The sequence below is a fragment of the Miscanthus floridulus genome, chromosome 3, assembly GCF_019320115.1.
Source record: "Miscanthus floridulus cultivar M001 chromosome 3, ASM1932011v1, whole genome shotgun sequence".
NCBI classification, from domain to species: Eukaryota; Viridiplantae; Streptophyta; class Magnoliopsida; order Poales; family Poaceae; genus Miscanthus; species Miscanthus floridulus.
Window position 1 is genome coordinate 47,579,478 of NC_089582.1, and position 12,208 is coordinate 47,591,685.

Genomic DNA, 12,208 nt, shown 5'->3' on the forward strand with positions numbered 1-12,208 from the left:
AAGTTAATTAATCCATAAGGTCAGAGTTAATGGCGACACCTCATTCTATCTACATTAGGTTATTCTTGCACCCATATAATTGCTACTAGTTCTAAGAGTTCATGAGTATGTTATTGATTTGTCTATGATCACATCATTCTGTGTATATTATCTTGGCCCACATTGTTTAATATGTAAACTCAACAGGATGTGACCTGAAAGAATCTCTACACTATATAGTGGCCAGTTGCTGCATTCACATCTTCTTCCGGTTATCCTACTGTGCAAATTAAGCTTGATCTGAAGCATATCTCATCAATGTTTGCAGATTAGTTATATATATGTAGAAGTCAATGTTGATCCAACCTTTTGAATCCGAGGCAGAGCCGGCCACGTCTTTGGGTGAAACATCATGTTCTCAGCTAATAGTGGAGATGTGAAATGACACTATTTTAACCATTGTGGATATTAGGTCAAAATGATAACAAAACCTTTGTTTTCAAAGAAAATGGTAACAAAAGAAAACAATTGGTGAAATCTTAAACTTTTTAGCATGAAAAAGACAAAAACTTTTATCAAGCCACCTATAATACTTAACTCGGTCTCTGTTCTATTGAGATGCAAGTTATTGGTCCTTTGTAAATATACGAGTTAAATAAATCAAGTCAGCACATAATACAAGTACTAGCATGAAAATATTAATGTATGGATCTACTCAAATAGCATTAATTTAAGTGCTGGTCCTTTGTTAATGGTAGTATAGATATGTGTTTTGGTTTTCAAGGAATAATTCTGTGTTTCCCAGGTCAGTGTGCATATATTATTCAGTCAAAAAAAATATTGAAAGTATTTGAATAATATATATGTTGTGAGAAGTCAGATTGAGTGTTGACACCGGCCCCTTATTTCAAGGAATAATTCAGTTTAGTTTATGGATACGACGACAGGATGTGACCTGCAACAGTTGCTAGATCGAGAAATATACTAGTAGTACCTACCATAAGTTGCTGCATTCGCATCTTCTCCCTGATTAATTAGAAGTATCTTATTCTGCAAACTGATCATCAGTCGTCATCTGCAGCTTAATTATCGCATCGATCATTCGATCTACCATTTTGTATGTAGTTCAGTTATGAAAAGTCAATGCTGATCCAGCAGCATCTTGCCTTGTGGAGGCACGGGTGAGCACGTGCTCTGAGCATGAACTCCTGTGGACATCGCATGGTTGCCTGATGCTCGCTACAAATTAAGCAAATTAAAGACGCTAATAAACAACACACGACCTTAAAAAAAATGGTGCACGATCGATCAATGGCACTGCACTAGTAGCTAGTATCGATCGATCCAGTGGCGGGCAGGCGGTTTCATCATTGATCGCGACGAGTCAGGGCCACATTCATTGGGGATTGGGCCACAGGATTTGAACAATGGACATCATCAGTTGGAATTTGGAAATGGGCAAAAAGAAACATGGCATACGCTACGCTTGCATCGGCAACATGATAACGACGATGGCTCCGCTAGCACCAGCAGCACTTGCAGGGTCCAAACCGATGAAGTCCAACAAGAGCAAGAGTGAACTGCTAAACTACGCCTATTTACAAAGTCCAACTTCTGTCCATCATCTACACATACTTGCGATAACTGGGAATGTCTTGTAATTTCGTTGCCATGGTAATGAAATTCGGTTTTACCGGTGTCGAAAAAAATCTACACATACTTGCTCTATCAGTACATACATAAGCATATGCTCATGAGCAACTAATATATAGTATATATATATATATTATATCTATATAATATATATTATCTAGATATATATATATATATACTATATATATATATACAAAAATGAATTACATTATTATCAATTAAGTACAATTTATTTAAAGCCTGAATAAATATATATATAACCTGTAAAGCACGCTATATATAGTCCAGGTGTCCATTTCAGTATCATAACCCTTTCCAATACTTGACAGCAGGAATCATCCAAAGGCACAACGCTATGAACCACTAGATTATTATCAATAAAATATCCACATGATGATATTGCAACCTTGTGGCTACTATATGTGCAGAGTTCAATCATCCAAAATCTGTGTTTGTCACTGTGCCATATGCTTGTGTTTGGACGTAAATGTGCTGGAATATGCTAGGGCTGGCCAATGCCAGAAATATCTTTCGTTTATGGTACGTAACGTACGTCCAAAAGTTGTCATTATTAGTGGAATATATATGTGTGGAAACGTTTTTTGAAATCATTACGTTGGGCTGAACCATCTCGATCATAAACAAATCAGCGAAAGTAGGAGATCCAAAATTGTCATGCTAGAACTGGGTGCCAAGAAATGTGATGATTCACCCCTACGTCCAAAAATGTGTTTGTTACCTGGGCTTGGCTTAGACAGGGCAGGCAAACTTGGTGTCTCCCATCGTCTCGTCCTATATTCCAACATAGCAAAACTCAAAAGGTACCACCTTGAGTGTCTGTCATCGGCACGCAGGCCTCCACTTCCGATTGTCATTCCCAGTACCGGCATACCAGTTTCTTCAGCTGATTAAGTCAAAGTTCATTTCCCCAATTATTCCATCAGTTGTCTACTCTCAATGCGCTTATATCCTGATGCCGAATCTTTCTGTGATTCAGGAACCAAATAGTCCTGGTTTGTCACAATCCTACTGGTCCCAGATGCTGAATTAGGTGAACATACCCTGCATTTTATCCTTGGAACACCGCTTGTCTACATTTACCATTGCAAATGCGCAACGATGACCCAAGGGCTGCCAATCACTTCTCTACGTTACATACTAATAGTAATTGATAGCAAAAGCCATTAACCTGACCATTCCACTGAGAAAAGAGCAAAGGTTTCCACTAAACTAACCTTTTTTTTTCCAGCACGGCACAGAGCAGAGACACTCAGCTTTCATCTAGTGCTCAGGCCATTGTCGTCTCTGCATGTGGAAGTGTAACAACAGGGCATCTGAATAGTGTCACCCATTTATCACTACAAATGACAGCAAAAGGCATTAAACCGAATGTTCCCAGCAAATGATCTGAAATGGGTGGGAAAAAGTGTAAGTGTAAGACAAGTGTAAGATAACATTCGTTATCAGTTACACTGCACAGTTTTTGGCTTACTCCATAAGCCACACATGAAAGGACGACTTCAAGAACATGATGTGTTCCTGTTTTCAACCATCAACTTTCTGAGCCTTTGGGTGCAAATGAAACTGGCCATGTTGGGCTGAACTTTCATGGACTGTTGATGTACTGCAAAATATGGAATCTTCAAATCCATAAATGTCAGAACACTCCACTCCCTTGAGATTAATCAACAAAAAACAGGGGTTTTAGGAACTAACTCATGAAATTACATAGATGTTAACTTTGTCACCATAAAGTTCAAATGGTTAAAATCTTCCACAGGAGAAGTAACAAAAAACTGAGAATAATACAGAACTAGCATCATAGGGGTCATGCATTTTGGTCAATGTTACAACCACATAACACCTACAGATATACACCATCCTCCAGATGGCAATCTAGAAGCTTCAAGAGCTAAAAGTTTTTTAATACCCTATTATGTTCTTCAGTAAGGAAAGCTGCACAAATTTTGAAGCAAATGAGTATCTGATCTAGCTTTACTAGTTCAAAACTGTGGATGCTCCAAAATGTGTTCAGTTTCTTTTTCAGCTGGTGCATATAAGCACTGATAAAATGCTTCTACAATAGAGATGCCCTAGCGGCCTACCCTTGAAAGAAATGCGATGATGAAAACATTGCAGAAGTCTTGATTGCCTACAGCTAGTGCCCCCTAACAAGGTTAACGCAGTATTGTCCTCTAGAAAGTCAGTTGTTTGAGACTAGATTCAGATAAGGGGCTGCCATCTTGGAGGAAGAGACCCCCACTGTGAGGAAGCAAGATTTGCTGTTTCTTGTCTTTTGTGACAATGTTTTGATCTGGTGAAGCTTCTTTCAGTTTCTTCACAAACTCAAAAAATTTTGCAACTTGCAGAGCATACCTATATTAGCAGGAAAGACTATATTAGCACACTTTCTCCAAAATATTTGATATATGGAAATACAAAGAAAACAAACTGGGAAAATAACCCTGTCAGAAAATAAGCATTCAAAGTTAAAATTTAATTTACCTGTAGCTTATTATTAGACATCAAAGTTAAGAGTTCTCCAATGGACCAACAACCCACAGCATGGTAATCTTCTGTATGCAAAACAGTAATATTCAAAATTTCTAAAAAAAAAACATTCATTGTTTTTAAGACCAGGCACAATCTCAGATAACAAGATAACAGTACAACTGTAAAGCAAACAGAAAACAGAGTTTATGATTGGAATTGGATAACTGTCAAACTTACTTTCTTTTAGCTTCAACATCCCTGCTAAAATCAATATTTGGTTCGCAATCCAGTACAAGAGCAGGAACCTAAGTTGCTTAAATAAGTCAGTTTCCAAGTCTGAATAACAACTTGTTAAAACAAAGGAAACACATGATGCTTACTTTCTGGATACTAGAATGCATATGACTCCCTTCTAGATAAAATACTCTGTCTTTAATGTCAGGGTGCAAGGAGTTGTCTATGCTACATGGCAACTGGCTTGCTGACAATAGTCTGTGATTCCCATGTTCAGAAGACAGTAACCAGCATTCATGTTTCTCATGTAAATCACGTAGATAATGCAATGTGACACTTCCTTCTTCAGCTCTACTTCGAAGCATCATTCTCTTGTGACAAGTATCAGGGGTAGCTCTAAGATAGATAAATCCATCAGGGATGAGGCCAGGAAGAGATGACAACACAGGGTCAAACCAAGAATCATAAATGCTGAGTTCCATTCCATTCAACCAATTAGCTTCATGAACAGCACGAGCAAACACCTGCAGAAGGGGGCACACAAATAAAGTTACTCCATTTGCACATGAGAAAACATGAAACAAGTACAAAATTCAAAAACAGTCAAAGAGGCAAGGTTTATGACACTACTAAGTACTAACTCTCGAGGACGACTGGATTTTGCATCTCCATTTTGCTTGAAATTATTGGTTATATGGATAACAAAAGTACACATCACTATTGACCTCAGTGCATAATGTGTAAGACTGTTGGTTACAAGTCTACAGCATAGCAAGGGATAAAGGAGAAGACTTTGTAAGGAATCTATTCAGCCATTCACTTATGTATTTGGAAACACTCCCAAAAGGCCAAAACAATGATATCAAAGACACCACATACTGAACCCATCATTCATACAGTTTGATCATGTAACACTCTGGAAACACTTCCTGAATATTCCTAGCTTCCTAACTAAGTGAACCAATAGGAACTGAAACTAACTCTGTAATCAACCTCCGCTATCTCAGGACTCAGGCAATGAAGTGGCAGAAGTACACACGATGCAACAAGTAATCCTTATGCCCAGCCCAAGTGCTTGAGATTTCAATTTGCATCCACAACAGAGAACAGGCATCAAGATTTAATAAGAGGAGGAACTCTCTGCATTATGCATTAGGGATCAGGAAGCTCTAATAAGAAACCTTTAACTGGCAATGCGGCATGCTCTCTTGGGACTTCCTCAATGCAACTTTAGGAATCATAAGAAATTAAGGCGAACTGAACTTACCAGGTGCTACATTTGTCCAGATAAGAGGCAAACAAAGACAATCCCATGGATACAGATACAGATACCAGTTTTGGATTTCGGTGCAACCCCTGACTCGACTATTACCACGGTATTGACTATTGAGCATGACGAACAGGAGATAAATGCCAGGCTCTCTTCCCTGACAACGCATGTTTCTCATTAAGGCCAGTCTCAATGGCAGGTTTCGTTTCACTGTTTCCAAGAATGCCACATCTGCAGCTCTGAAACTGTGCGTTGAAAAATGAAACTGGCTCCCTCAGCCATTACCGAACTAACACCTTCAGTACAAGATCCAGTCCCACATTGCGTGTTCTTTGCAATTCCAAGGATCTATTTCAAGTTCCTTAGCTATGGAAATCAAGAAAAAAAACGATAGAGGTGAATATACCTTATCAGTGTACAGCTGCTTCAGGCGCGCGAGATCCCGGAGCCCGCCATCAACGAGCTTCCGCAGGTTCCGCGCCCGACCCCGGGGATGCCCAGAAGCTCCACGCTCTCCCTCGCAGGAAAACCAACAGGGGTTTCCTTTTCTATGGCCCAACCAAAAGACGTTTCTTTTCTTTTTCATTTTGTTGTTTGCTCTGGTTTCAATCAATGAGTATAATGCTAGCTATCATAGATCTAGATATTGGTTTTGGACATGTGATTTGTGAAATGACTGACTACTAGAATAGAGGTTATTACACCCTCCATTGTAAAATATAGGACGTTTTGACTTTTTCTATATAGCTTGTGTTATATACTTAGATATAGAAAAAAGTCTACTTAAACCCCTCATTTCATACTTATCTACTTCACCCCCAATTATGAAACCGTCTGTTTTACCCCCTGAACTTTCTAAAACCGTCTATTTTACTCCCTGGGCGGTTTTCAGCGGCGGTTTTGCTACAGTAACAGCGGGTCTGCTACATCAACGGTGGGTTTGCTACAGTTCCGGTGGTTTTGAATTTTCTTTTTTTATTTATTTTTGGTGAATTTTTGAAAAATCATAGAAAAATCATAAAATGAAAAATCTAATTTTATTGGACTCCACATGAGTAGATCTACACAGTGAATATATAATACGGTATGCTTTAGTACAATTTTTTTTTATAGCTTTAAATTAATTGGAAAATTCAATTTTGTCTGTAATTAATTAGAATTTATCTATAACTAAGTTATACATAGTCCAATGAGTACGAAATTTTTACTATAGTGCAAGCATACAATAATTAGCGTACCATAAAAATTTTACCACAATTGGACTATAGAAGCTGCAGCTATGAATTATTCCAATTAATTACAGACAAAATTAGATTTTCCAATTAATCTAAGACTACAGTAAAAATTTTGTACTAAAGCATACCGTATTATATATTCACTATGTAGATCTACTCATGTGGAGTCCAACGAAATTAGATTTTTTATTTCATGATTTTTCTATGATTTACTGTGATTTTTCAAAGATTCACCGAAAATAAAAAAAAGAAAATTCAAACCCACTATACTGTAGCAAACACATCGTTACTGTAGCAAACTGCTGTCAAAAACCGCCCGAGGGGGTAAAATAGACGGTTTTGGAAAATTCAAGGGGTAAAACAGACAGTTTCATAGTTTAGGGTGAAGTAGACTATGTATTAAAGGTGGGGGGTTAAGTAAACTTTTTTCCTTAGATATACAGTATGTCTAGATAAATAAATAAAAAAAGTAATAAATCTAGAAAAGCACAAATGAAGGGAGTATTCTTGATGAACAATGAGAGATTGTCTCGGTCACCAAATATCTATAAAAAAATATGACTGTGCACAGTTATGTTTATCTTAATTAGAAATATCTTCACGTTTAATTCTTCCTCTCGTCTCTGTATAAGGCCTAAAGAATCAAAGAACCACTAAAACAAATCACCTTTTTTATGTGATGAATGTGGTTCTAATATAAGCCCTTCTTTGTTGCAACATCAACAGATCTTACCTACTGAGAGGTTGATGGATAAGATAGTCACTCTAAGTTATCGATTGTTCCAATCAAGTTTCATGACACATAATCAATCTACTACTAGGAGACAATTATAGCATTTTCTATCTAAATATTAAATTCTTTCTTGTTAAATAAAAGAATTCATAAGTGAGACTTTATTTGAAAAAGGAACATCTTGAGCTCAAAGTGGTAAAAGCTCATAAATGAGACTTTATTTGATAAAGGAACAAAAATATTCCCTTGTCTTGTTTGTATAGGGAGAAGCCCTCATTCTATACTTGATTCACATCATGAAAAGTCTTCCTACAACTTTAGAGTGATGAAAACTTAAAGAGATGTTACAATTATTTTTGTACTCCATCAAAATATTGAAGTCCAAAAGTTTAGACTGGCGGTGATAACCAGTAGCGTAAGTGTTGCCATCAAGTCTCATAACCCAATGTTGGAAGAGGTAATAGCACCATCCTCTTCTTATAATATCCTAGCGTGCACGGAAAACAAAGGCCCCCTCTCTAGACAAATAGAACCCATTCTAATAATTTAGAGGTTTTAGGGTAGTTTACTCAAAATAGAGTAACTTGTTCTTGTTCCATTCTATCACCAAAATCAAACAGCTAAGACAAGATACAAAATACTAGAGGGGGCAATGCCCCCTCCCTAGACACACACAAAATGATGCTTCCATATTTAGTTAGTATTAGGAATTACTATTTGTTGTCTAATGAATAAGACTATAACATTTCTAAAACAAAAAATTACAAGTATGTAAAAAGTTTGCATGATGGAACTTTCTCCACGTGAGAACCAGTAGAGTACATGTCCTATTAATTTGGAGGTCTTAGGCGAGATAAAATCTAAAAGTATTTGACTCAAAATAAATTACTCCCTCGGTCCCAAAATAGTTGACGATATAGGATTCAAATTTTGTCTTAAAATACTTGAGCTTCTCACTTCTCAATGCACATTTCTCTTCTACCAACACACCGTTTCTTTTCCCATCATTATCTCTCCTTTCTCGTTTTTTGTGCACCACACTTTTTAATCCTCCTTAATTCCCGTGTCCAAATCTAAATCTAAATCATCAAATATTTTGGGACAGAGGGAGTAACATCCTCCACTTTGTCTCCAAATCATACAACTAATATAAAAGACAATATACTAGTGGGACAATGCCCCCCTCCCAAGACACACAAAAAAAACGATGCTCCCATATTTTGAAACTCTTTTGCAATGTAATTTTCAAATATTTCAAACTTTTGAATTTTAAAAACAACTCACATATTTTTTAAACCCTTTTAAGAGATATATTTGTACCAAACTATTTTGAAAATTTTTAGCACATATTTAAGTTTTATTTTAAAAGTTCCATTTTTGGAAGATTTTGAAAACTATATTTTGTGAAATTGAAAAATAAAATATTATTGAAGCCTTTTTCAAAGGCTTTGAAAAGCCAAATTTTAACTCATTTTAAAAAATAGTTTCTAAAACAAACTTTAGATAATTTATTTGTGGTAAATAAGGAAAACCTATTATAGACTTAAATGAAAATTTTAAATTTATTTTGCACATGAGAAAATTAACGCAAAGGCATGGAATCTAACAATCAAGTTAAATTATAAGAAAAAAATATAAAATCAAAATTTCTCTCTATTAATTTTGACTACTTAAATAAAGCTTGATAAATTTTATTAAAATATCATAATAATTTATTTTATCTAGTGTTTCCTATTTACATCCTAAACTTTAAATTTTAGGGTGTGACAGCTACCCCTGAGCTAAGAGGTTGAGAGCTAAAAAAAGTAGCTTCATCTGATTCACTCCACATACAGAGTCACTTTACACGTAGATATCATAGAGAAACATTTTCAATCAGAGAATCATTTCTGAGAGAATTAGCAACCAAACATTTCTGAGAGAATTAGCAACCAAACAGACCCTAAACCTAAATCGTTTGCCTGGCTAGGAAGCCCATGGAAATCTCAGTGGACTTGAAGCCGGAGCAAGATTCGGCCCAATAAATCCCTCACAATTTTCACGGGGCCCAGCCTTCAGAATGGCGGAATTCCGAAATTTGAAATTGTCGCCTCCTCGCTTTTCTGCCTTTTCACTCCCACCTCTTCCTTCCAGCGACGCCACCGGCGACGACTCACCGCAGCGGTGGAGAACGGATGGCCGCTACGGGCGGCACTCCGAGCCCGGCTAAGCGGCCGGCCCACTCTGACGTCTCCTCCTCCGATTCTGACTCTGACGGGGACCTCGTCAGGTACGGCCGGCCTCACCTCAGCGCCTCCCCTCGCTCAAGGGCTCGCTCTAGAATATTCCTCTTTCGATTTGTAGCTCGTTGGATTGCGGACGTTCTGTTTCTCCTTCGTTTCCTGGGTCCTGGCATGATTTGAGATGTTCAATTCCGTGGTTGCGGCGGCAGTGACCTCAGGGAGATCGTGTGCCTGCTGCGGCTTATCAAGGGCGGGGCCAACAAGGACGGGCAGAAGATCTGTGAGCAGATCGTTGCTAGGTGAGTTGCAAACCTGGTGGACTCCGAATCTCCTCGTGATTCTGCAAACAATTGGGCTAATCGCGTAAATCTTTGTTAATATCAATGTTTTCCATGATGCTGATGACTTGCGATTGCACTGACTATTGCCCGATTGCATATTTACATTCGGCAGTTTTTTTATATGATTTCGCATATTGCTAGTGAAATCTGGCCCTATCTGCAGTCCATGCAATTGTGCTACCTTTTAGGCTTCAATGCAGTTTTGGCAAAAGAACTTGAAAAGACTCACGATTTTGTAATTTGTAGTGAATGGAAGGGAAATAAGGCAGTATTTTTTACAGTTGTGTAGTCCCGTGTATGGAGCTTTCTGTTTCTTGGATTAATCTTTGGTTGTTTTGTTGATATTGCTGTGCACATAGCTTGTGGTCTGAATTTCTTCCTAAAGTAATATTACTCTTGCAATGCAGCAAGAGCCTGTTGGATTTCTCTGTTATGAATTTTTCTGTTAATCGTGGGAAATCAAGATACTTTTCCTTTTATGCAATCAAGGCACATAGTATTATCTTTCCACTTTCTATTTAAAACAGCACTTCAAAATTGTAGACAACAGGAGAGTGTTTCACATGATAGCTGTAGTATCGTAATTGTAAGAGTGAGTTTATCTATGTGATTGGTCGAATTTTTGGCTCCTGAGTAGGTTAAATGCGTGGTCTACGATATCTGAAAGTCTTGTTCCTTCATCTGTATCACCAGAGTTTGTTGTTAATTGTTTTCTTAACCTGTAGTGTGGCAGCAGATATTCAGACTATGCTAGAAGAAACCCAGCTGAAATTTGAGGAGGAAAGGTATTTGATATTCCACTTCCTCATGATTTTTTCCCCATTAACTTACTGAGAACATCTGAAGCCAGTTATAACTTACAAAGAACTAAACAAAAATATTCATCTTCAGTGAGAACACACTAATCTGTGTTCTATTTGTGCATGCAGACAGAATTTGCTAAAAGTACTGTCTAACACTTCCAAAGAGGTATTCATAACAACTCGTATTCCAGGGTTTTATTTTGTTCTAAAATGACACAAGATTTGTACTTGTGTGAGAGTTCACTGAACGAAGAGTACAGCAAGTTTCAGGAAACATATGATACGTTCTGTAAAGAAAAGGATGCTCACATGCAGACTTTCAGAGGTAGGTCAAACAAGAGCGCCTGTGATGGTTGCTTCTCACCAATTTCTTCACTTACACATGAAGCGAGGCTCTTTTTTTCTTTCTAAAACAAGCTACTGGCCAGGATACTTGATTTGTTAATTCATGATTGAATTTAGAGTACACCTTTGAATAAACCTGTGTGCTTTGTTTACTGAAGTTTGCTTTTTGTTGCTATTTATACGAATGAACTTGAATTATGTGCCTTTAAAAAGCATGGCTTGACAAAAATATTAGCCTATCAACTGAAATCTTTGTATACTTTATCTGCAGACCTGTTCTCAAAAGTTGAAGTTGAGAAGAAGAAATTGCTTGAGAAGTATGAACATCATAGTAAGTAGTAGGATGACTTGCCAATTTTTGTGCGATGGACCGTTGTTTACCTGACTGACTATCATCATTCTTTCAACCAGGGAAGACAGAGACCAACACGTTATCTGAACTTGACAAAACATTCTCAGAGAAGGTAACACATGCGGAACAATCTGTCAGAAGGGTGAAGCAGGTACATCTTAACATATATTTACATCTGCTTGCTCCGTTGGCACCTTTGAGATTCCAGTACTTATTTCACATTTCAATTTCATTGCTTCATTTGTGCAGGATGACAAGTCATTTATCATCTTTCGCAAGTCTATTGGCTCGTTTCTTGAGTGTGGCTCTGATGATGATTTTGACCTTGATGAGTGACGCTGCTAATGATAATTCATATAATATAGATAAACGGAAGCTCTTCATTCTTTCGTGGTATTTTCTCTTTTTTTTTTTACCTGGCAGGCTTTAGCAGTATACATTTTTTTATTATACTTTAGTAGTTCATTGTATTAGCCTTTTTTCCAGATTAATTTGTTCGCAATCCTGAATTTGGTGTCGAGATGGCTGGATATGTACAGATGTTTTGT

The 12,208-nt window shown here is 37.3% G+C and overlaps 1 protein-coding gene and 1 pseudogene across 1 annotated transcript; one reads left to right on the forward strand and one right to left on the reverse strand.

Annotated features, from left to right (window-relative positions):
- Window positions 1-3,880: 3,880 nt before the first annotated feature.
- On the reverse strand, window positions 3,881-6,215 carry LOC136543687 (uncharacterized). Its single transcript, XM_066536070.1, has 5 exons — window positions 6,036-6,215; window positions 4,506-4,883; window positions 4,363-4,430; window positions 4,138-4,208; window positions 3,881-4,008 (listed from the first exon to the last, which is right to left on the reverse strand). Exons 1-4 carry the CDS (start codon window positions 6,213-6,215, stop codon window positions 4,151-4,153), a joined length of 684 nt encoding a protein of 227 aa, XP_066392167.1. The 3' UTR covers window positions 3,881-4,008; window positions 4,138-4,150.
- Window positions 6,216-9,746: 3,531 nt separating this feature from the next.
- LOC136545655 (uncharacterized) lies at window positions 9,747-12,005 on the forward strand (annotated as a pseudogene).
- Window positions 12,006-12,208: the final 203 nt, after the last annotated feature.

What these genes read in the sequence shown, in the direction of transcription:
- LOC136543687 (XM_066536070.1), bottom strand. Translation starts at nt 6,215, where the DNA reads ATGAAAAAGAAAAGAAACGTCTTTTGGTTGGGCCATAGAAAAGGAAAC. An exon ending in AGCAGCTGTACACTGATAAG is followed by an intron (nt 4,884 to 6,035) that starts GTATATTCACCT and finishes CCCCTTCTGCAG; the next exon opens with GTGTTTGCTCGTGCTGTTCA. An exon ending in GATGTTGAAGCTAAAAGAAA is followed by an intron (nt 4,209 to 4,362) that starts GTAAGTTTGACA and finishes TTTTGCATACAG; the next exon opens with AAGATTACCATGCTGTGGGT.